Below are 25,313 nucleotides of genomic sequence, written 5' to 3' on the forward strand. Positions count from 1 at the left end.
CGGGCGCCCTGATTAGGGTAATACATGGTGAGATTTTTACAATCTTATTTATTCAATAACAGCTCTAGAGCTGGAGAGGTTCCAAGAAATGCAACCTGGAAAAAATGCTGGTGCCTTTCAAACCAGTGAGGCCGTGAAAGAGGGAGCCAGGGCTGGGTGAAAGTGCTGGGATGCACAGGACAGGAAGCACAGGATTCCAGAGGGCAGAAGGAAGACAGTGGTGGGTCTGGTTAATCACTCACAAAGTCATAAGGAAAAACTGGTGATTAAAGCCAGATTTTGAAACAAGCTGGGTATGCAACTGTGCATGGAACATGTGCACACACTTGCGCATCTGATTGGCATGGAAGTTTGCTGCACCTTTGCATGAAAATGGGGTCTCTGCACATGAAGACGTGCCAGATCAGTCATTTGCAAGTGAAATGGCACCATTTGCCTTTGCAATCATAGTAATTCTGCATGCAAATTGGACGCATGGTGTATTTTTGTGGGCATGTTTGCACATGTACCGTTTGGCAAAATGTTTCTGACTTTAAACTGGGGCTTCAGCATTTCAAATGGGGATTTTAAATTTAAATGTTCTGGTTCTGATCTCACTTAAGCCAGCTTTATGCCTGGGTAACTGACCTCAGTGGAGAGACTCCTGATTTATTTCAGCAGGAGTGAGAGGAGGATCAGGCACTATATTCAATATCTTATGAAAAAAGCCCGGCAAAGGCAGTGATGGCTCTGTTTGGTTGGGAGCAGGGTATGGCTGGCATGGCAGGTAGGGTAGTTCTCTGATCCCTCGCTGGTGGGGAGAAGTCTTTTCTCTAGCACCAGCACTAGCCTTGATGAGCCTCTGCTGAAGGGAAACTGGGTTTATATCAGTGCCCGTAGTACAGAAAGAAGGAATGACAGACTCGTCCGTGGGCCATATTGGGCTCTGGTGTAAATCCACTGAAACCTGACTTACTCAACGGGAGGCAGAACTCTTGACTCTGGACGTGTTTCTCACATGCTTTACAGACCGCTCAAGTCTGGTCAGGGAACGACACATTGATAACGGGGGTATCTAGGCTTTGCCTCTGTTTTTCATTCCCTTCCTCCTGTGATAAAGAAAGAAAGCAAATCTAGATCCAACTCCCAAGTTTCTGGGGGGCATATGTACTGATCCAGGCTCCCCGTTCAGGCCTAGCTTAGAGATAGCTCAGTTGCTAGTACGGAGCAACATTCCTGACATCTCAGCTATACAGAGGAAAAAGCTCCTGACTCCAATGATACCTGCCTGCCTTTTAATCTGTTCTTTGATTAATCTCTGTAGAGCCACAAACCTACATGGTATATCAGAGAAGGCAGAAATGCTGCCCCCACTTTTCATGGGTCTTCCCAGCTTCTGGGACTTTCATATCACTGGCTCTTCCAGCTCTGAAATGTGAAGATCCTACATGGGTCCCTTCTCATCCTTGCAGATATCATCGCCAATTTCTGTGATCAACGGAGACATCCGAGGGAAGAAGATTGCGAACATAACAGACGTGTGTGAATCCATGAAGCAGCAGTTGCTGGTGCTGGTGGAGTGGGCCAAGTACATCCCGGCCTTCTGCGAGCTTCCCTTAGATGATCAGGTTAGTGCCATTTGACCTCCCATGGCTCTTTCCTGTGGAGGGTAATCTGTGGCCAAGAGGAATGGCCCGATCTGCAAAGAAGTTGCACATTGTTTACTCAATTATCACGACTGCACAAGCAGATCAGATAACTGCACGCATACAATACTAGCACTAGCCATTTTCATGTGCAGTTAAGCAGACTGTTTGCACAATTGCTGTAACAATGTGCTCAGCTAGACGCATAATCGTGCACACATTTTGCAAGCAAAATTTTGCATGGGCAGATGGTTGGTGAATCATTGGTTAATGCAAATGCTTAGGATAATTAGACTGATTAGGTACAGTATATTGGCTTAACGTTTGAAGGCCTTTCTGTTGCCTAACATTAAAAAAATCTATCTTTAATTCATTCACTGGGCCTGTGGTTTCCTGGTGTCAGTGGTAACTGTTATTGATAGTGATTTATAAATTATAATAAAAACGTGTCTAAGATCCCAAACCAACAGCAGCATCTCTGCAGACTGAAAAGTTGCTCATATATTTGTATTTAAAGCAAGATATGAAAGTAATTTACTTACCAAGACCAGCATAGAGTGCTCAGCATTCCCCTTGTAAGAACTGAACCATAAGATCTAAGGGTATGTCTACACTGCTGGCAGAGTGTGATTTCAGACATATCCTCGCTTGCTTTAATCTAGCTAGCTCAGGTCCGTGGCAGCCTGGGCTTCAGCTCAGGCTGGCCACCCAAGTAAGAGCCCAGGGTCCCAGGAAGGCTTGCATGCTGCGATGGTCCCCACACTAGCTAGACTGAAGCTATCTTTGGCATGTCTACACAAGCTGCAATCATACTTTAGACAGCCCTAACGCAGCCTCAGTGGCACAAGGAAGCAGGGCCGCCCAGAGGGGGGGGCAAGAGGGGCAATTTGCCCCAGGCCCCGAGCCCCACAGGGGCCCCCACAAGAGTTTTTCGAGGCCCCTGGAGCGGGGTCCCTCACTCGCTCCGGGGGGCCCGGAAAACTCTTGTGCGGCCAGGCGCAGGAGCTTCTTCGCTCCCGGTCTTCGCCAGCGGCGGGTCCTTCCTCTCCGGGGCGGAAGGACCCCCCGCCGGCGAATTACCGCCGAAGACGGAGCGGGACCCGCCGCCGAAGTTCAGCTCGGTCTTCGGCGGTAATTCGGAGGCGGGGGGCCCTTCCATTCCAGGACCCGCCGCCGAAGTGCCCTGAAGACCTGCGGCGGGGGACCCCCCGCCGCCGAATTACCGCCGAAGACCGGGCTGCACTTCAGCGGCGGGTCCCGCTTCGGCGGTAATTCGGCGGCAGGGGGGCCCCCACCACGGGTCTTCGGGGCACTTCAGCGGCGGGTCCTGGAACGGAAGGGCCCCCCCGCCGCCGAATCCTCTGGGCGGCCCTGCAAGGAAGTGCTCAGAGTTAAGGGCTGCATTTCAAAGTTGCATGCAACTGATGGAAGTGGTGAAAATGCACAACTATCTATGTATAGGTGGTACTCATGCTCAAAATACACACATGTAAAAGTGGGGGTGTGCAGGAAAAACTAGTGAGTCCATTTCTGCGGAGGGCTCACAGTGCCTGTAGTGGGGCAGGAGGATGTTTCCAAATTAATTGTTTTTTGTTCACAGACTTAAAAAGGGTCCTTTTAATCCAGGATCAGGGGGCAGCCCAATGACCTCCGGATCAGGGGGTAGTTTTTACCAAATCAGAAGATTAGGATATTTAGAAAGTGAGAGTGCCCAGCTAGTCAAGAAAACCCACAGTCATCTCACAGTGCAGATCACTGGGAAGTCTGCATATTTTACAGCCTTTAGGAATGCTCCCATTTCTGTCTATTTGGGTGGTAGCTTTGAATTATTTACAGTGATAAACAGCATGCTAAATTCCTAAAGCAAATACACTTAGAAATCACAGAAAACAAAATGGTGACCAACGGCAAATTGTATTTACCTAGCAAACAGGCTGCAGCATATAGAGGGCTAGATGCCGCTACTGTTCTATCAAGTCTTTCACTGCCACTTGGAATGGATGCTGTAAAACCCAGTTAATGCTTTGTAAGATCTATAACAGTTTGCACATGGAACGTCCTCACCAAGTGTCTTTGGCTCAGTCATGGGAATTTTTTAGAAAGGAAATAACCAAGGAGCAGATTGCCTGACCCCTGTGTTCACACTGAAGAGAGGTTTTTCACATGCTCCCTGCCCAATGTGATTCCTGGTCTGAGTAACTGCTCGTCAGTGTGAGTAAGGGGCTCACACTCTGGCCCAATATATCAGGGAAGAATCCAGGAGGAAAACATTAGAATTTTTTTTTCTGAAATGCACATTAAAAAAACCCAAACAATTAGACCCACATTTTCAAAGGAAGATGAACCACATGACAGTGTGGGATCCACAACTAGAAATGGCAGCAAAAATGTGTGCGAGTCCTTGAGCCAGCTGCATGGTGGACTCTAGAGAAGTTTTCCATCAGAAACTGCAGTTTCGTGGAAATCAATATGTATGTGGGAATGCCAGTTTCAGTGAAACTTTCCACAGAAAGATGTCAAAACAAATTTATGTTGAAACACTTTGTTCTGATAAGGTAAAATACTTCATTTCAGCTTTCTCGTTTTGTTTAGACTTATATATTCCATTAAACTATTAATCTTAATATTATATTGGTATATGTTATATTTAATATTTTAATCGAATATAAAGTCAAAATGAATCAACATTATCGAAACAAAACATTTGAATATTAACAACATAATTTAACATTATTGAAACAAAATGTTTTGATAGTTGTGAATCAAAACATTTTGGCCTTTTCATTTCACAGGAAATTGTGAAATTTCCGATTCAGAACTATTGAGTTTTTAAGTTCAGAATTCCCTGAGGAATGGAAATTCCGGTTTTGACCAGCTCCCGTACACACAGATAGCTGTAGTTACCCAACAAACTGGGCGACTGCACACATCTGGCCATCTGCACATGCACTTCACATTGTGTTGCACAAATGAGGGTTTCACAACACCTTGAAGCATTCACCCTTTTTGTAGACGTCCCTGTTCTATTTATTTGCATAATACCTTTGTCCCCTCAAGTGTCAGCATCTTTGCTAATCAGCGCTTTGTTCTAGCTCATTTGCATTCTCTTGACACTTATGGTAGAGTGAGGCTTCCCTTGGCTTCATCTGATGCTGAAAGATAACACCCAGGAAAACTGTGATATGTTCCTGCTCCTTGCTTCATTCTCCTTTTCACCCTCTGTTTGTTCAACACGCAGAGGCTGGACCATCCCTATCAGGACACACTTTTCCAAGTCTCTCCATTAATGTTTAATCGTTGTTTTCTTCGGCCAACATCCCTGGCTGGCTATTAAGAAGCAGCTGGGCCACACTGTCCAATAGTTAACCTTTGTTTCTACAAAAGCTTTGAAATTGTTAACAGAATGGGGCAAAAGATCCGGGACATTCTCAGGAACCACTGAGGGGTGTAACATGAAGAACGTCAATTATTAACGTCAGGGCAGAAAAACATCTCTTTGCCTTCATTGGTCTAAACTGTCCATTGCCACTGGGGGAGCAAATGACCAGAAGATGACCCCACCCGCTGGTGGGATATAGCACGTGGCATGGTGACCCCACCCGCTGGTGGGATATAGCACGTGGCATGGTGACCCCACCTGCTGGTGGGACATAGCACGGCATGGTGACCCCATCCATTGGTGGGATATAGCACGTGGCATGGTGACCCCACCTGCTGGTGGGATATAGCATGTGGCATGGTGACCCCACCCGCTGGTGGGATGTAGTGCGTAACACGGTGACCACACTCTGGGTGGGATGTAAGGCATGAGAAGGTGACCGCACTCCTGGTGGGACATGGAAATGATCCTACTTATTGTCATGATGTAGAATGTGAAATGGAAACCGCCCTCTCCCCTGGCATGAATGCATTATGCAGGAGTGACTCTGCTCCCCCAGCTCTCCAGTATGGCACGTATCATGCAGAAGCGACTCTACCCCTCTGGTGTGAGTGTCCAACGCTATTCCAGTCAATGCGATATTATTCGTGTGACAAGTTCTGCGAGGGTTGCCAAAGTGTGAGAAAAAGACAGACCCCTCAGGTATCTGTCAGAGGCAGGAAGCCCCCCACCAGGCTGGGTCACAGACTCTGGGGTTTGATCCCTGCTTGTCACGACTATCCGTTCCTGAGCCAGGGGCTGGCTGCTCTGTGGGGTAATGCCGTCTCTCTCTTTTCTCCCGGGGTCAGTCACAGTTTCTCCCAATCACTTTTTGATAAGACGTCTTTTATGGATCCTGACAACCTTCTTGCCTTCCTTATACTTGGGACACTGGAGCAGGATGAGTGTGTCTCTGCTGCCATGCTGGGTGCACAGTTGCTCCTCAGACTGGGCTTTGTACCTCCTGATTTCCACCTCTTGTGCAGAGCCGCCCAGAGGCGGGGGCAAGTGGGGCAATTTGCCCCAGGCCCCGGGCCCCGCAGGGGCCCCACAAGCCCTGGCCTGGCAGTGGTCCAGGTCTTCGGTGGCATTTCGGCAGTGTGGGGCCCTTCAGTCACTCCAGGCCTTTGGCAGCATTTCGGCGGCATGGGCCCCTTCAGTGCTGCCAAAGACGCGGAGCGACTGAAGGTCCCCCCGCCGCCGAAATGCCGCCAAAGACCTGGACTGCCACTGGGTGAGTACAAGTGCCACAGCTCCCCCACTTTGCCCTAGGCCCCCTGAATCTTCTGGGCGGCCCTGCTCTTGTGTGTGGTCAGCAGTTGTGAGAGTCTGCCTTAGTGTTGCACATGCCAGTGCAGTGAGGTGGGTGAGAATTCTGTGCAGGGATCTGGACCAGCCCAGGTGCTTGTATCTTGAGCATCTTTTGGTTTAGATTGTTGGCTCCCTGGCCAAGGGGTTGCAGGTGCTGCACCTGAGGAGTGGTGAGATGTAGGAGAACATTGTGTTTGAACCCCCACATATAACCAGAGCAAGGACCCTACTCCTCTGCCCTGACATGTGCAATGCAAGAGTGGGCACTTCCTCTACATTCTACTTATGTGAAATCAAAGCACTTGCCCCCCTTCTCCCAGTCACCCAGGTAATATGTCTCTGTTCTTGCAGGTGGCATTGCTGAGGGCACACGCAGGAGAACACCTGCTCCTGGGAGCTGCCAAGAGGTCCATGGTGTTCAAAGACATCTTGCTATTAGGTAAACCACTTCTTCTCTATGCCAGGATGCTGCTGCTTCCTCTAGTAAAGCAGATACACTCACACGGGATCATCCTCTTTATGGATTTGAAAGGGATGGGCATTTTATCTCGTCCTGTGTCATTTTTGGTGAATGGCGCGTTGGGTCAGAATTCTCATGTATCCAGGGAACCCAGCACTGCCCTGGGGTTCAGTTGGTGCTTCTGATCTACGGGCTTGGTTCACATTTCCACCATAAAGCTCCATTACAGTGCTCCATCAGGGTAGAGGGGCCTACAGGTCATTGACCGCCCCCCCATTAAGACCCAATCACACTGCCAGAGAGGTGAAAAGAGGCCTTAGTGTAAGCGAGAGGCAAAGCCTCCATCTTCATTCAGCTTTTCCTTGTTGCAATGATCTTCCTATGCCCAGTAATAGAGTGAGAAGAGACCGATTGGGTAACATAGGTCAGCATTTATGGCCAGCACATCCCTTCTGCTACAGGAGAGGAAGGCAGTGGATGTATATAGAGACAGGCCCATTTGCTGCTCAGGGATGGGTGGAAGAGGCAACTTCACTTGTCCCAGGTGGGTTTAGTCCTGTTCTGAGATAGAAAATAGCCCAGTTGCTAAAGCCCAGGACTGTTGTGCTCATTAGGAAACCACTGGCATGTTGCAGCGTCCTGTCCCAGAGTAATGATACCTGTCCCATGCATGGCCCACCCATGGGGAGCAGCTTTGTGATGTCCTTGAAGTCTACAAAAAATCCTAGATGCTTGTTGATTCAGGAGGCCAGAGTGATGTGTCCCCACTTACACTCATACCCACATATCACACTTAATTCCAGTCTTGGTCATGTGGGGTGAGGAGTGAATGTGTGAAGCCCTGGTGAGCATTGTAAGTCTTGGTGGATGTAATAAAGTCTGAGGTACTCAGGTGCCTCCTTGTTGCTGGTTTGATCACGAGCAGCAGAGAAGGCTCCTGATATAGTTCTATTGTGTTCCTAAAGGAAATGACCACATAATCCCAAGGAACTGCCCTGAGCTGGTGGAGGTGATCCGTGTGGCCATCCGAATCCTCGATGAGCTGGTCCTGCCATTCCAGGAGCTGCAGATTGATGACAATGAATATGCCTGCTTGAAAGCCATCATCTTTTTTGACCCAGGTAGGCCCAAACCTTCAACAAATAATCATCAAAAAAGATCTCCTCTTACAAAACCCAGAGTAGCAACCGCACAAGAGCTTCGCCCTGCTCTCACGCTAGCCAGTGCCCCAGCAATTTGGTACAGTGTCGGTGGGATGTACCTGGTTTTCTCAAGGTGGTTTCTCCAGTGCTTTCAGAGCCCTTTCAAGTCTCCAAATCCCTTCTGGGACCCTGTGTCTCCTTGCACGGTGCTGGCATTTGGATACAGCGAGATAGTGCTGGGCCTATTATGATAGAGGAATTTGACCCCCTGGATAAAGTTAAAAAGGCAGCAACCCTGGCAGGCAAGACAATGGGATTGTTACTAGCAGAGCTTGGAGCTCTAGGAAGGTGCTGGTTCCACAGTGTTCCTGTGGGATCAACGGCCACACTTCATGCTCATGTACCACAGCAATCCCAATGGAACCGGGGCAGAGCTGATGTCATCCCTCACCTGGACCCCACGTGTCAGGGTCGGGGGATGAGGGGGTGGGGGCTGGGAATGCAATGGGATTCCTGAGGAATTCTGAAAGGGCAGAACTATGGATCTATGACAAGGCAATGGCTGAACCATCAGTTTAGGAGACAGATTCTCACAGTCAAGCTGGACGGGTATATCAAGTGGGGTCCCGCAGGGATCAGTTCTGGGTCCAGTTCTGTTCAATATCTTCATCAATGATTTAGATAATGACATAGAGAGTACACTTATAAAGTTTGCAGATGATACCAAGCTGGGAGGGGTTGCAAAAGCTTTGGAGGATAGGATTATAATTCAAAATGATCTGAACAAACTGCAGAAATGGCCTGAAGTAACTAGGATGAAATTCAATAAGGACAAATGCAAAGTTCTCCCCTTAGGGAGGAACAATCAGTTTCACCCATACAAAAGGGGAAATGACTGCCTAGGAAGGAGAACTGCAGAAAGTGATCTGGGGATCATAGTGGATCACAAGCTAAATATGAGTCAACTGTGTAACTGGAGTATTGTGTCCAGTTCTGGAGGCCACATTTCAGGAAAGATGTGGACAGATCGGAGAAAGGTCAGAGAGGAGCAACAAAAATGATGAAAGATCTAGAAAACATGACCTTTGAGGGAAGATTGAAAAAATTGGGTTTGTTTAATCTAGAGAAGAGAAGACTGAGAGGGGATGTAATAATGGTTTTCAAGTACATAAATGGTTGTTACAAGGAGGAAGGAGAAAAATTGTTCCCCTTAACCTCTGAGCATAGGACAAGAAGCAATGGGCTTAAATTGCAGCAAAGGAGGTTTAGTTTGGACATTAGGAAAAACTTCCTAACTGTCAGGGTGGTTAAGCACTGGAATAAATTGCCTAGGGAGGTTGTGGAATCTCCATCATTGGAGATTTTTAAGAGCAGGTTAGACAAACACTTGTCAGGGATGGTCTAGATAATACTTAGGCCTGCTGTGAATGCAGAGGACTGGACTAGATGACCTCTCGAGGTCCCTTCCAGTCCTATGATTCTCTAGGATGGTATGGTCACTTTGTGCTGCTCAGGTGGCACAAAGAGACTAGATCCTGCCCTTAAATAGTCAGCAGAGAATTCCCCTTGTGGAAGGGACCTCTCTTCTCACTTAAACCTGGAGAATGGGGTTCCTGTGCCAGCCCAGCCCTCCTCATTCATGGCGGGAGCGTGCCAGGTGAGGAAGGAGATGTCGAAGCAGGCCTGGGGGTGACAGAGTAGACCTGTGCTACACTGAGCCTCTGCTGCTGATAACTGCATTAGGGACCTTACACCAGTGGTGTTAGTTAGCACAGTCCTTAGGCAGTGCCAGAGGATGCTGGGGAAGGTTGGTGCAGAACAATGGAGGCATAACTGGCTTACTGATGGCTCCCACCTCTGAGCCAAGCCAAGTTTGAATGCAGGGGAGAACTCAGCCCTAGAAAAAAGAACCACAAATGTCTATAAAACCAGATTGCAGGGAGCCAGAGAGACTGCCCGGGCCAGGCTGAGCCCACAGCTCATGGCACTGGAGAGAGTATCTCCCTTGGGAAACAGCCCTCCATTTTTTGTTCCGTGGTTTGTTTCAGACGCCAAAGGGCTGAGCGACCCCACCAAGATCAAGCGGATGCGGTACCAGGTGCAGGTCAGCCTGGAGGATTATATCAACGACCGGCAGTATGACTCGCGGGGCCGCTTTGGCGAGCTGCTGCTCCTGCTGCCCACCCTGCAGAGCATCACCTGGCAGATGATTGAGCAGATTCAGTTTGTCAAACTCTTTGGCATGGCCAAGATTGACAACCTGCTGCAGGAGATGCTGCTAGGGGGTGAGTATCTGTGCTCAGCCTCTGCAACCCTAATCCTCAGCACAACCCCATCACCCTCTCATCACAGGGAGGGAAAGAGCCGGGATCAGAATGGGGAGTGTCCTTGATTCCCAGTCCTGTGCTCAGACCTCCTGATGCAGGGAGCTGAGCACATCAACCCAAGTAGATCATCTATCTTCATTCAGAAGCTGCCGCTTGTGTGAGATGTAATTCTGTCCCCCCTGCAGTTTGCATCGTGTTTCATGTACTTCATGCTGAGTAATAACAGGAGACCACTCCGTTCTTATTAAATAAAACTGGCTGTTTATGCCATACGTACCGACTCCCTGGGTGCTCCATGGGTGAAATAGGGTGGGAAAAGGCAAGGTGAGGCGGAGCCTTGGGGGAAGGGGTGGAGTGGTGGCAGGGCCTGGGGCAGAGTGGGGATTGATCACCCCTAGGGAAACCAGAAAGTCGGCACCTCTGGTTTATGCAACTATTTACAGAGCTTCAGGTTAGCATTCCTAGCCATGAGCACACAGACTGACTTCCCTGTGCCTCTTCCAAACCCTTCCCTCCTGCAACCTGTGCTCAGCCTCCTCCCAAGTTCCATGCAGGTTGCTACATGTAGCGAAGGTGCTGCTTCCCAACAGGAGCAGCTGCTGAAGGGATGACAAGCTGCCCCTCTGGCCTTACATCGTCCCTGTGCACATTCAGAGGATGCATCTCCCAAAAGACAGAGTCAGCTACTTACCCAAGTCCTGTTTCCCCCTAGGAGATTCATGGGAGCAATACATGCACTAAAGGGCAATGGAAAGGTTTGGTAAAGCATGGCCCAGCTTTACCACTGGCTGCTGAAAGCTCAGATAACCTCATGTGATGTATGTAGTGGAGCAGCAGTTTCCCCTGTGCTGCTCCTGCACATAGATCGTCCCCTGAAACCCACGAGGAGAGGAGAGTGACACTGCCAGAGCCGGTGTTGCTGTGGCAGAGGCAGAGCAGCACTGAGGTGTAGTCTCAGTGGAAGACAGGGAAGGAGCGTGTCCTGATCCTTTGCACAATAGTGCACCTGGAATTATTGGCCTGGCTGTGAACATTTGGCCCTCTGGGTCTATACTCTTTTAGACTGTCTAGTGCTTTCCCCTTCTGTCCTGCTCGCCATTACTGACACTGAAATGGTTCTAGGCTCGTCAAGTGAAACACCTCATGCTCACCACCCTCTGCACCCGCATCTGATCCAGGAGAATCTGGGGACGAACGTCATAGTAGCGAACACGATGCCTGCTCAGATGCACAATGGGCAGATGTGTAAGTATCCCTAGTAGGACTGACAGCTGCCAAAACAGACCTTGTTTGTTTGGAATGAAGCTAAATGAAATGAGTAAGAATGGTAAGAATCAGGCTGGCATTCCAGTGACATCCCTGAGCCTCAACGGCCGCCCCAGTAGTGGCATATTCTACACTGCAAAGCCACAGTGATGCAAGATGGGTATTACGGTGCTAGAAATTCCTCTGCAGAAAGGACAGACAGACACACAGGGCGGCGGGGAGGTTAGAGTAGATTAGATTGAATGCATGATTCAACTGAACACTCCCTAGCAGATGATAGTTTTTACAGTAGCTCTAATTGGGGGACTAATGCTCCAATCCAATGCATGACTCCTGAGTGCTGATTGGAGCAGGCCCCAAAAGACTAGCCTGGTATCTCTGGGGGAAAACCAGTAAAACTTTTGTTAATGTTTTCCCTATCTTGGCCTCTCCACTGTCCAAAGAACCCAGCATGAGGGGGTTGAACACTAGGGTATCACCCTTGGCCACAGCACAAAGCTAGATCTCGGAGATGACATTCAAACGCAACCTACCAGTAGGGTTGCCAACTGTCGAAGGGCACAAACCCAAACACTCTTGCCCTGCCCCCTGAACCACCTCTTCCCCAAGGCCCCACCCCTGCCATGCCCCTTCTCCGAGGCTCCGCCCCCGCTCACTCCAGCCCCTATCCCTCTGTCGCTCGCTCTCCCCCACCCTCGTTCACTTTCACCAGGCTGGGGCAGGGGGTTGAGATGCAGGAGGGGGTGCGGGCTCTGAGCTGGGGGGTGGGGCCAAGGGTTTAGGAGTGTAGGAGGTGGCTCCGGGATGAGCCTGGGACAGGTTTGGGGTGCAGGGGCTCTGGGAAAGAGTTTGGTTGCAGGAGGGGGTGCAGGGCTGGGAGGGAGTTTGGGTGCAGGTGGGGGTGCAGGGTGTGGGCTCTGGGAGGGAGTTTGGGTGTGGGAGGGGGTGCAGGCTCTAGGAGGGAGTTTGGGTGCAGGTGGGGGTGCAGGGTGTGGGCTCTGGGAGGAAGTTTGGGTGCAGGAGGGGGTGAGGGGTCAGGCTCTGGGAGGGAGTTTGGGTGCAGACTCTGGGCTGGGGCAGGGGGTTGGGGTGCGGGAGGGGGTGCAGGGTGCAGGCTCTAGGCTGGGGCAGGGGGTTGGGGTGAAGAAGGGGGCCAGGGGGTTGGCGCTAACCTCAGGCGACTCCCGAAAGCAACTGGCACATCCATCCAACAGCAGAGGGTCTCCACACACTGCCCCTGGCCAATGGGAGCTGCGGAGTAAGTGCTTGGGGCAGGGGCAGCATGCAGAGACCCAGGAGCTACAGGGACAGTGCCAACCACTTCCAGGAGTGGCATAGCACCAGGGCAGGCAGGGAGCCTGCCTCAGCCCCGCTGCCCTGCCGGACCTTTAACACCTAAAATCTCCTGGTTTGGCTGCAGTAGCCTCCAGGAGATAGAGCGTTGTTCCAGGAGACTCCCGGTGAAACGGGGAGGGTTGGCAACCTTACCTACCAAGTGAATCTTCAGTGCAGAGTAAAAAGCAGGCACAGAACCCCTGAGCCTGTGCTTCTTGCTGCAGACTCCCCCAGCGTCTCTAGTGGCTGTCTGCACTGGAGACTGTAGTGCAGCCTAAGCAGCAGCATGAGCACAGCCCACTGGAAACCATGTTTTCATTGAAGAGCAATTGGCTTCTCTGTAACCATTGTGCCAGGGCTAGAAGGATCCAACCATACCCAGATCCTTAGCCCTTCCCCCAAACTCTGGATTATATGGAATTGGGATCCAGATCTGAATGTTGCCTCTTGAGTCCTGGTAGTCCCGTAGCATCTGCTCCTTCTGCCTTTGTAACATAGTGTTTCTTTCTGCAGCCACTCCGGAAACTCCACAGCCTTCCCCCCCTGCAGGCTCAGGATCTGAGCAATACAAGCTACTCCCTGGGGCCATCGCTACTGTAGCAAAACAGCCAGCCTCAATCCCACAACCCACCATCACAAAACAAGAAGTCATCTAGCATCTCCCAGAGGAAAACCAGCCTGTTTTAGAAAGACTGTGCGGGGGGAAACAGACTGACTGTCCCAGTGAAGACGGACGCTATCGGTGGATTCACAGGCACAAACGCATCGGCTTGTTTATTGGAATACAGCAGAAGGCTGTCTTTGTGCAGCTAGAGAGAGCATGTGCCATGGTCCAGCTGAGAGTTACATATCTGGGAGTTAAACTGTAGTGAAATCATTAGTCCTAATACGAAGGGCCAGAACTGAAACTCATGCCTGCTGGTGACTCTTTTGAGATTTGCATTGACTGGCTGTGAAGTTGCACCTGACCATTTCTTTACTGCCTCGAAGTGGGTTCAAAGCAAACCAGACACTACTGGAAAAAAGGACTTGTCCAATACAGACACTGCATTTGAAGGAGGGGCGGAGATGTCTGCTGCTGTCTTTAAAGCTTCTCAGAATAGTCCCAAGTTTCAGCCGACGTTAATGGAGCTAAAAATTCTCTGGAAAGCATCATTCCGGGTCGGGGGGTATAATAACCTCTTGTGACAATATTTAGGCAAAGCCTGGTCCACATGGTGAGTGAGTTGGGCTGGGAAATCATTGGAGCTTCTGGATTCCCTGCCATTTCAGACTTTCCATATGTTGGAGTGCTGCTGGGGTTCCTTATCCCAGCACCATTATTCCCTCCCCATGGCAGACACTGAAGGAGGCAAAGGCAGCAAATTCTTCTATTATGCTACCATGGCATATTTGCGAATAGGAATGGAATGATGGTAGAGAGTTGTGGGATTCAGCTAATGGGCTTGGGAAGTACAGATACGGGGGCGGGTGATAATATTTGCTCAGCACCCTGAAATACTGCACAGATATCGCTAGGATGATTGCTGGGATCCTGTGCATGTCTGTGCCTCCTAGTGGTACTCACACAGGTTAACTATAAGCAAAAGCTTATCTGCAGCCTGGTCATGGGAGATTATGGTAGGAGGAGACCTGAAGGGAAGTGGGGAGGATTCAGAGATGGAGAGATGAGAGATGGACCCAAGACACAAAGGTTGGACCAGGATCTCATGTTCCTCAAGGCTTGGGAGTGGCTGGACCCAGCGGCTTGATCCAGGCTCATCTTTAATCCCAAATGATGAATTATAGCCTGGCTGGTGCCATGTGGACTTCTCCTTCACCACAGTATAGCTGGTCGATCACAGATTTATAGGGTTTTATATCGTGGCAGAGATAAGTCATGACAATCCGAAAGATACAGACTGCCAAAGCATGAAGACAATTAGAAAACCAGGGAACCTCAAACTCTGCTGTGAAGTTCTCAAGGGCTCAGGGAGAGACGTTCTATTATGTAAATGTCCCACCTAGCCCCTGGCCTGTACCCTCGCCATAGAAGCTCCTGGGTTTTACTTTGCTTGTGTTTTTCTTTTGCTCACTGAAGCCTATTGGTGCTATTCCCTGCAGCTCCCCGCAGCACAGGGAAAGAAGGCCATGAAGCTAGCAATTTCTCTCTCCCCAAGAACTGAAATCACCTCCTGGGGAAATACTAGCTTTTCCTCACCACACACTGTATTTCTGCAAGGTCTTGGCCTTGTGGGAACATCAAGAAGTGGTGGAGTCACAACTGCCAAATGCTCTTGGGACAAATTCCCAGCTGGTGTAAATGAGAGCTCCTCTGATTTACACCTGCTGCGGATCTGGCCCCTGGATTTCAAATGCAAAAGCCAACACCCCGCCCCTGCCTGCGGGTTTCGAAGTATTGTATTGTCTGTCAGACCTGATGGCATTTTGCTGAGTAATTTATTGCAATGATGAATCTAATCATTTTCTATACATTATTTTGTAAATCACATTGATTATTTATGATCAGGAAATTAAATGCGAACAACTTAATAACGAGACCGTCTATTTCCAACTGTATGTAGAGATAGTGTGGGGGGAATATGTCTCCGTGCACATTTCATTCACACCAGACATCCCCAGTACGGTACATTAATTTTTTGCTGGTTACTGCCTTCCAATGGAAATAGAGGAATATTTCTTCACTAGAGTTTGTATTAATAAAAAAAGAAATAAATGCAAAAATATTTTCTAACTTTTCCTGGACAGATGGATTTTTTTTTCTTCTGGGAGGATAGTTCTAAACCCCCAAGGCCTGGTTAACTCTAGCAAAAGGGAGCGTGCATACCTTTGTTTTTCCAATTACACCAGGGCTGAATTTGACCCATAAACCAAATGGACCTTCAGCAGTGTTGCCAGCTCTGACGTTATCACAAGTCTCTCAATATTTGGTATTTTTCTTAAAGCCCCAGGTGCTGGAAGCATATGATTGCGTGAGAATTTCATTAAAAAAAGTAACTTTCGAGACATTGTGGTTGTAGAGAAAAGCTTGAACACATGTAAGTTAACAATTACACTGGGAAGGCTCAGACACCAGAGAGTAAAGAAAAAGAAGCCAAAATCTATTTCTCTTAACTCCCAGGACTTTTAAAAGGAAATCACATGAGTCTTGGGGGGGTTGAGTCATGATTTTTGAACATTTCGAGGTGGCAATGCTGCTTTAGTTCTACATCCCACGTCTACTAGTTCCAGGGGGGTGTAAATGAAGGCAGAGTTGGGCCTACAATGCCCAAAAGGATGTCAAAGTGAGTTAATATGTACCATGTCTAGAAAACATGACCTATGAGGGAAGACTGAAAAAAACTGGGTTTGTTTAGTCTGGAGAAGAGAAGACTGAGGGGGGACATGATAACAGTTTTCAAGTACATAAAAGGTTGTTACAAGGAGGAGGGAGAAAAATTGTTCTTCTTAACCTCCGAGGATAGGACAAGAAGCAATGGGCTTAAATTGCAACAAGGGAGGTTTAGGTTGGACATTAGAAAAAACTTCCTAACTGTCAGGGTGGTTAAGCACTGGAATAAATTGCCTAGGGAGGTTGTGGAATCGCCATCAATGGGGATTTTTAAGAGCAGGTTGGACAAACATCGGTCAGGGATGGTCTAGATAATACTTAGTCCTGCCTTGAGTGCAGGGGACTGGACTAGAAGACCTCTCGAGGTCCCGTCCAGTCCTATGAGTCTATGATTGTGAAGGTGAAGAAGTACATTGACAATTAGGGAAGGCAGTTAATGACCTGCCCTTCTGATCAGATGAGTTTAATCTAAGCCACAGCGTGCACCGTAAAACATACATCCCAACATTTCCAGTGGCTAAAGTAGGATGGGTCCTGCTCCCAGTTCGTGCGGTTTGTGGCGGGGGTCAGATGCTGCCCCTTGGAAGTGGGGGGAGTTGTAGAGTGAGCCCCCTCTGCACTCACCCTGTAGCGGCAGCCCCTGCAGCTCCTGTCCCATGGAGCGGGCGCTGGGCTCAGCTCCCTGGTTCAGGCATTGTGACTTGGACCCAGATGCATGGGGTTGCAGCAATGCTCAGGTTTGGCCTGGCCCCTCTGATGGGGTGCGACTGGGCCAAATTTGAGTGAGTGGCACTGCAATCAGATGCGCCAAGTCACAACATTAGAGGGGCTGAGCCAAACCTGAGTGGTGCTGCAACCCCCTGCTAGGGTGACCAGATGTCCTGATTTTATAGGGACAGTCCTGATTTTTGGGTCTTTTTCTTATATAGGCTCCTATTACCCCCCCATCCCATCCCAATTTTTCAGTTGTAGGCTCTCACAGGTAGTCGCCGCAAACCATTCCCAACAAAGGGCTGCTCGGTGGCCTATGTGAAATGAGTTGGGGGGTTCTCGGTCTATTTCCCAATGGGGACAGACACTCACCTCACCTCTGGAGTTGCTTTTGTTGTGAGGCCACCTGGAAACCTAATTCTCTTTTAGGTGGAAAGTTAACAGCAGGAATGAGCCCAGGACCCAAATTCAGAGCTAGCTTCCCCAGACTTTAGGGTTGTTCATGTCCAGAGCTTCTACTTGGGCCAAAGGTCCAGGTCCAGTTCAACACATCTTCCAAGCTTGGGAGCCCAGCTCTAGCTGGAAAACAGACAGTCCTGGAACCTGAACTCCGCTGTTCAGTTACAGAATAGGTTCAGGAAAGGAAGTAGCAGGGCAAGTTCCCATCTCCCATCTCCCAGGCAGGCACCTGTGTGGTTACCCTGCTTTGGTACAAGCAAATGGGGTCAGCTTCTTGCCTCTAATAACATGCAGCTAAGCCCAGGCCTCACTCAGTCTGGCCCAGCAAAAGTGTAATGCTGCCGTTGTTTTACCTTGGTATGTGTTCAGTAAATCCATAGACAGCATCAAATCTGTGAAGCAATAAATTCCCCTGGACTGCTACCCACAAATTGCTCCACTGAGGTTACCCTTCGCCTAGTTAATCTATTTTAAATGAGCACAGTCCCTACTTTGCTAGCTTCAGTTTGTGCTGGAAAAAAACCACAACCTCTCTCAGAAACAACTCTGGCCTCAAGTCAGCTCCACTGTCACAACACTCCCTTCTCTTTCACCCTGACAAGACACAACCAGGGGAGCTTCAGGCTGTCCCAGGCCCGGCAGGACAATGTTTTACCCTTTCTAAGGCTCTTGCCACTAAATGGCTCCCATGACCATGGTTCATTTTGTTCTCTCTAAAATCATTTTCTTACACTATCTCCGACCAGGAGTGTTCTTCGTTCCCCTTTACTGGCCCTCAGATTTTAAGCATTTTCTGGATAGTAGCAGCAATATCTCCAGCAGCAAGGGTTTACCCTGACGGCCAAGCCACAATGTGAGAAAGTGGGATTTTTAGGTGTGCTGTAAAATGGGATCTCGTTCATTCCTTATGTCAGCTGGCTTTGAAATAGCTAATGGGCCTCGGAACTTTTCCCTTTTCCAAGCGCTTTCATCTTTCATCTGTGGAACACAGGAATGGTAAATTGAGTTTTACAGCCCATAGATCACGCCTGACAAAAGTAACTATTGCTGCTATTAAACCCTCAAGTACACACACAGCACCGATAGCCATAAAAGCAAGAGCCTGCAGGGACAACGTGGCACTGCTGAGACAGGCATTTCCGTGTGCCAGGCTGTATGGTCCCTTCAAGGCTGATGACAAGAATTGCAGCTTGATTTCGAACTACTCTGTTCTGCACCAGAAGACCCTTTCCATGCAGAGAGATGGCTGGAGGCTAGTGTGCGGACATTCCAAATCCGCCTCCCAGTTCCTAATTAAACTGCCTACAAAGATGTGACCCTGTCAGTAGTAAACACAGCGAGAGAGCTGCAAATCACCAATAAAACACCACTACTCTGTCAGCCTCGGCAGGTATAGAATAAACAGACGAGCACAGCGCAGTCAGGCTTCATATTCACTTCCTTTAACTCAGCAAGGCCAGCTCCTCAGCTGGGGTAAAGCACCACAGGCCCATTGAAGTCAGTGGAGCTATGCCAATTTACACCAGCTGAGGAGCTGGCTCTGAAAGAGGCCTCTTCTGAGCTTGGAAATGAAGGCAAATTGGGGACTGAACTTCCAGGGTTTGCCTGCCCACTCTGTGACTCTTTAGCTCAAGCTGCAGCAGCTCCTGCTTTTCCTTCTGGAGCTCCGGGGTTCCCTCCCTGGGGTGTTGGCTAAAATCGCTGCCATCACAGATGCGTGATCTGAGGCTGTGCCCTAAGGGGACTTCTGCAAGATGGCATTAGAGTCAGGACACCACACCCTGCTCTAAGCATTAGACACTGTTCTCCCTCTGGAGAGTGTCAAGAGACGATAGACAAGACATAAATAGGGGCATTTGAGCCCCTCAGTTCCATACTGTTCTCATCACTCTGCAAAAATCACCCTGAGCTCCCACTTAGGAATTACCCCTGGAGTCAGATGTATGTGAGTCTGATTCTCTCAGTCCCTTGGGGTTGTAGTCCACTGCTCTCCCAGAGGCTCCAGGGCTGGAGGAGGGCTGGGCAGCTGGTTACACCTTTGCATTCGAGTGTGATTATTTCCTGTACGAAATGCGGCTCTTTGCCCCAAAGCTCTCAGTACCGCGTAGCCCACAGGCAGAGCATTCCTCAACCCTGAGGCCATGTGAGAGCAGAGATCTTCATTCCAGCGTTGGCTTCTCTCTTGGCGCTGAGAAACACGGACCATTTGCCAAACAGAGGCAACGGGCCGGGATATTAATTGGCCGAGATGACAAAGGCCCAGCAAGTTTCTCGCAAGGCTCTGCTGCTCCTTCCTTTCCAGTGAAATTTGGGCTGGTGAAAGCTGCCAGACTGACAGCCTCAAGCCTCTCTTTTTCAAACCCGCGGCTGCAGTATGGGCATCAGCAGGGCAAGCTTCCCCCTACTCTGCCCCTCTTACTGGAACACTCCCCTCTAGGAGTCAAAACAGAGCAGACTCTGTTTCTATAGTATCCTGGGCCTCTTTGCTGAGGCTGCCATCAAGGTACTGGCAAGAAGCACAGATTCCTGAACAGTCTAGTCACTGCCCCCAAGATGACTAATCTTCCAAGGGATCCACAATACCGTGCAGCTAGCTTTGCTTTCATTCCAGGGTGCTGGGGTATTGGGAAAGACTACGTCTTAGAGAAGAGTAAATTAAGCTACCGGAGTCCTGTAATATTTAAGCTGTTTTGAATTCTCCCACCCCCACTCCACTTATATTCTATTCTCGACCGAATTCTTGCAAAATGCAGGAATTGTTGCAGATCTAGAAGCTAGAAAAAAAGGGGGATGATGATTCTTTTAACGGAATACACTAGCCTTTGCATATATGTGCATGGCTGTGTTGCATTGTGCCTTTGTGCATCATGTTTGCTTATGTTGCATTTGTGTCTGCTTACATACTTGACTGTGTAGGGTGACCAGATGTCCCGATTTTATAGGGACAGTCCCGATTTTTAGGTCTTTTTATATAGGCTCCTATTACCCCCCCCCCCACACCCCTGTCCCGATTTTTCACACTTGCTATCTGGTCACCCTATGATTGTGTGCTTGTTTAGGGTTTCCTGTTTGCATGTTGGCACAAGTGGGTGTGTTTGGGCAGGTTTGTGTATGTGTGCATACAGTTGCCTCCTTGTGTAAGTTAGCAGATTTGTGTGTTTGTGTGTGCTTGCGTAGGTTTGCATATTTGCATGTGTTGGTCAGGGCCGCCCAGAGGATTCAGGGGGCCTGGGGCAAAGTGGGGGAGCTGCAGCACTTGTACTCACCCGACAGCGGTCCGGGTCTTCGGTGGCATTTCGGCGGCAGGGGGCCCTTCAGTCGCTCCACGTCTTCGGCAGCACTGTAGGGCCCCCCGCCGCTGAAATGCCGCCGAAGACCCAGACCGCAGCCGGCCAGGGCTCGCGGGGCCCCTGCAGGGCCCAGGGCCTGGGGCAAATTGCCCTACTTGCCCCCCCCTCTGGGCGGCCCAGCTGTTGGTATATTTGTTGCTGTTGTGCTATAAATGAATGGCTGTTGGTGTTGAATTCACACAGTACCGTGTGTAGTTGCTGACCATAACTGTTTGCATGTTTACCCGTTAGGGAACTGTACTAGGTTTATATGTTTCTGTGTGTTTGTGGGCTGAATGTTTACATGCCCTCTCCGAGTTAAAGCTGTCATCTTTATAAAAGTATCCTACAGGCCAAAAGTATATGTGGGGTCATGGATGTAAGGATTAGGGGGAAAAGATGACTTTAAGTTCCCTCTGTGCTGCCTGTATTCTGGGGCAGTGCATGGGTCTGCTTGCCCTCACTGCAAATTACAGCAGCCTCAGAGCTGCTCTGATATATGCTGTGCTTTCCAGGGCCCGCTATGAACCCTGGTAAGCCGAGAACAGATGCAGTGGGAGGCACTGCAGCCATGCCCTTATCCATCCCCTGTGCCATGGGCTCTGAGCAGAGCCAGGTTTGGCCCTCTGCACTGTGGGAATGGTCAGGATCTCTTTACACCTACTTTAAGGCCTCTTTACATTGCCAAAGTGGTGTAAATGCGCCCAGGAATACCTGAGAATCAGGACCATGTTGTGCACAGGGGTTTCCTACACAAACTACATTCCAGGCTCTGCTGCTTGCGAGCTGGCTTTGCAGGTTGACAGGCAAAGCCAAGAATTTCAGGATGGGCAACTCCCTACTCAAATGCTGAGCAAATTCATGGTGCCTGTATCATCTGCAGGCCCCCAAGGCTCAGCCTGCGTACCCTGGGAACCTTGGGCAGGCCCTCATGTGCTATACACTGCACGTAGATTATCTTTATTACCGGACTGTTATGTTTGCTCAGTTTAGTGATTAAAAATCAGTTTAAAGCTTTCTCCCCTAGCCCTGCTGTTTGAAGTTGTGCTCTATTTTCGACTTCATACAAATCACCCATCTCACCAGGACTGTAAAATGTTTATTGCTAATGGTGGCAAACTTAAAGAAGCCAAGATAACTTTCCCAGGCTGGGCATTCAGATTGCTTGGATACGTCAATAAGTGAAGATCATTACATGAAACCCATTAAATATAAACCAGCACCAACAGCCATTCAGTTACAACACAATGGCAACAAATATCCTAGAGCTGGGGAGAAGCCAGGGGCTGCAGAACTGAGAAACGCATGAACTGTAAGGTACAGTCATGGCAGAGGACCATGAGATGGGTCAGATACACAAGTGGACACAATGTGTGGCCTCCAGAGTCATAAAATGCAGCCCTGAGCATTCTCTCTCTCACCCCCAGAAGCACAAGCGGGGGGGACAGCGGTTTAGCAACAGGATTTAATTGCTTGGGAGCTAGGAGTTCTCGTCCGTCTGCACAGGGAAACAATCCTGACTGGGCACACTTATATTCAAGAGAAACAGTCATGCAAATTCTATATGAAAATTAGTCACGGTCCTTAGGCTCCAGGCAAGTTGCAAAATGTGTTTCTCAGATGGTATGAAGCTTGGGTAGCCCTGTCTCACATGACTCTGGGTGAGCTTCACTTGGGGGCTGTGTCACTTATGCCACTGTCTGTCTGGACACAGGGCACCTGGCAGTGGATATTCTGCAAGGAGAAGGTGGCCACAGAAGGCAGCTGCTACCTCTCTGTGCTTAGGGACCTGCAGGGGGCAGCACAGTTGGAAAAGTGTGTGTCCATCCCTTCAGCAGACTCTTCAGATGGGGCTCCCCTGGAGACCTTAGTGTGGGGGTTGGAAAGCTGCCCTTTCTTGGCACAAACTCAGAGGGAGGTTGGGAATAGGAACAATTCCCTCTCCCCCATTAGAATGAAGTTTGCAATCTCCCAGCTGGAGTGAATCTAGTCCTCTGAGTCTAGGCTCATCTGTGTCTCGTAGGTTTAGAAATCAGTCTGGAAAACTCAGGAGAACAGATCTCCTTGGGAGATTTCTGCTACTTACTATTTAAATACAAGCTGGAAATATCATGGGAGCAGAAGTTTTGGCATCCTGGGGCTTCCCAGCACAATGGGGCTTCGACCTGCTTGAGATCTCTCTCGGTACTACTGCAACATAAAGGATAAATAACAATGATGAACCAGGCAGTGCTGAGGTGCAGGACAATTCATATTTTGAAATTTCCCAAACATTTTCATACATCATGAAACATTTGGGGGCTCAGTGTATGAAATGCCGAGACCATCCAAGCTGGCCCGTTCTCAGCGTTGCCACCTCTCGCAGTATTATCCTGTCTTGTGACATTTCATCTCTTTCTGTGTGAGACATGCCACTTTCATTTAAAAGAAAACATAAAATAGCACAGTCTAGGCCTCGCTGTTGGAGAGAAAGGCTTGGAAAGGTGACCCGAGTGCCCCCACGAGGCTCAGAAAGCAACAAAATGTTGGGTTCTTCTTCTTCCTCATTTTTAACTTCATGATTTTAAAGCCAATTTCATGATTATGCGGGCCTGGCCTCATGATTTTTGAATGCTTGGGACTAGCAAGACAGCTTTTCAAACCCTAATTTGCAAATATACTGCCTTGCTATCCACAATCTGTGACGGCAAACAATGAGCAGTCACTGCTAGCCCCAAGGTTAGATTTTTTTTCACAGACGCAGAAGAATAAAATTAAGTACTGCCGGTATGTATCCAAATTAGGGGGGGAAATTCTGAGCTGAACTGGGGAACAGTATTTAGATCCAGGTGAGGCTTAGCCTGGGGTTTGGGAATCAGGGCTAGAATTTGCATTCTTATTCAACAGCCCCCAGATCTCATGAGCTGCTCTTGTCAGCTGTCTGCCATCTTGGTGTAAATCTCGTGCAGCCCTTGTGGTATTTCAGCCCTGGAGGCTGTGCTTGACAGCTTTCAGCCCTAGCTGAACTAGAGGTGGCGAGTACACTCTCTTTCCAGGCTGAGAGGTCACCTAGAACCAGTCACAAGAGTGTGTTCAGCTCAAGGGATTTGAAACACTCCTCCCACGACATTCAAAATGTTTTGGATTCAAGGAACCGGCTTCGGTCCATCTCTTTAAAACAAATGACGAGTTTTGCCAGCTGCATTAAACAAGCCTAATCCACAAACTATTTGGGAGGAAATATCCATATCCATTTATTTATTTGATGTTTTATGACCTATTATGCTGTGATATAAGAGGTAAGACATATAGTACATTAAAAGAGTCCCATTCACTGAAACGACCCATAACAGACAGTGCAGACAATCTCTATTAACAGCCCAGTGCCTCATAAAAAAATCCGGGAGGTCAGTAAATTGAGTCTTCCCTTTATCACTTTATAGTGATGTCTTGCAATTGCATTAACTCTGCACGACTCCAAATGGCAGCACATCCCTCCATTCTGTTGCTGAAATGTGTGTTTCCCTGTGCCGGGATTATATTGTATTTGTTTGTAAGATTTCCTAGAATGACAGCTGTTAAAGTAGTTTTTATTTTCATAAGTAGCAACCTACAAAGGTATCCTGTGCATTCTGTCTGCAATAATAACATGGTTTCAATGTGATGTCATTTTCCAGAAGCCAATCTTAGCAGATTAGACTTTCAGCAAATTTCAGCAAACGGCTCCTGGCCCCAAATGTTTGGTTTCACATAAAGGATGTTGCAGAGGCTGCAGATCTTTTCTCACAAACCAGCTCATCTTTAAACTGTTTGTTGGAACCAGCACTTCCATGGGCTTTGATCCAGGATAGCATCCCTATCCAGGAAAGCATTTAAGCCCGGAAACTGTGCTTTCCTGAGTGGGGTCCATAAGGATAGAATGGAAAAGGATCCAGAGATCCAGATGACTTGTAATGAGATTTACTGTAGATCCCTCAAATGGATCCAATGACTTAGATGATGTGATTCCCCACTTTGTATGCCCAGCCTCAGCAGCTGTGCACCTCACTTTTTTCATGATCAGACTTTAACTTTTCACCTTCCTCTGCAGCCTGGTGTGCAGGTCACTTGCTAGGAGTATCTGGGTATGTCTCACCAAATCAATTCCCTGCCATTGGCAGGTGCCTCTGCCATTGGTGCACCTTGCTCCCTCCTATTCTCTGCCAGTGGTACACAACAGTTTAGTCTCAAAAAGGTTGTAATACTTTAGTCTAATCCAAGTTATTGGAATCAACAGTGGGGTAAGCGGGTGGTGATTAGCGGACTGTGATGTGCAGGAGGTCAGAGTAGATGATCTGGTGGTTCCTTCTGACCTTGAACTCTATGACTCTAACTACAGATTATATTATTTTAAAGTTGTTTTTCAAAAGAATGATCAGCAAGAACAATGCTAGTGAAAGCTGCTGGCTTGACAGCGCTGGAGACTGAAATCCAGAGCAGCTACAGCACAGGCCATAACAGTGCAAGCTTCCCGCACACTTGCCATGTCCTGAATCCAGAGATCTGCCGTCTAGCTGATAAGTAGGGCCAGATCCTCAGCTTCCATAAATCAGCATAGCTCCATGGTAGCCTCTCTGCATT

General features: G+C 48.8%; 1 protein-coding gene across 2 annotated transcripts in view; it reads left to right on the forward strand.

Annotated features, from left to right (window-relative positions):
• HNF4A (hepatocyte nuclear factor 4 alpha) overlaps positions 1-15,618 on the forward strand; it is a 69,188-nt gene extending 53,570 nt beyond the window's left edge. For both annotated transcript variants that reach the window (XM_044985458.1, XM_044985457.1), the window contains exons 5-10: positions 1,452-1,607; positions 6,706-6,793; positions 7,780-7,935; positions 10,005-10,241; positions 11,406-11,528; positions 13,398-15,618. In XM_044985458.1, coding sequence (XP_044841393.1) covers positions 1,452-1,607; positions 6,706-6,793; positions 7,780-7,935; positions 10,005-10,241; positions 11,406-11,528; positions 13,398-13,540 — 903 coding nt within the window. In that variant the 3' untranslated portion in view covers positions 13,541-15,618. The remainder of the gene's footprint in view (positions 1-1,451; positions 1,608-6,705; positions 6,794-7,779; positions 7,936-10,004; positions 10,242-11,405; positions 11,529-13,397) is intronic.
• Positions 15,619-25,313: the final 9,695 nt, after the last annotated feature.

Source organism: Mauremys mutica, chromosome 13 (genome assembly GCF_020497125.1).
Source record: "Mauremys mutica isolate MM-2020 ecotype Southern chromosome 13, ASM2049712v1, whole genome shotgun sequence".
Classification (NCBI taxonomy): domain Eukaryota; kingdom Metazoa; phylum Chordata; order Testudines; family Geoemydidae; genus Mauremys; species Mauremys mutica.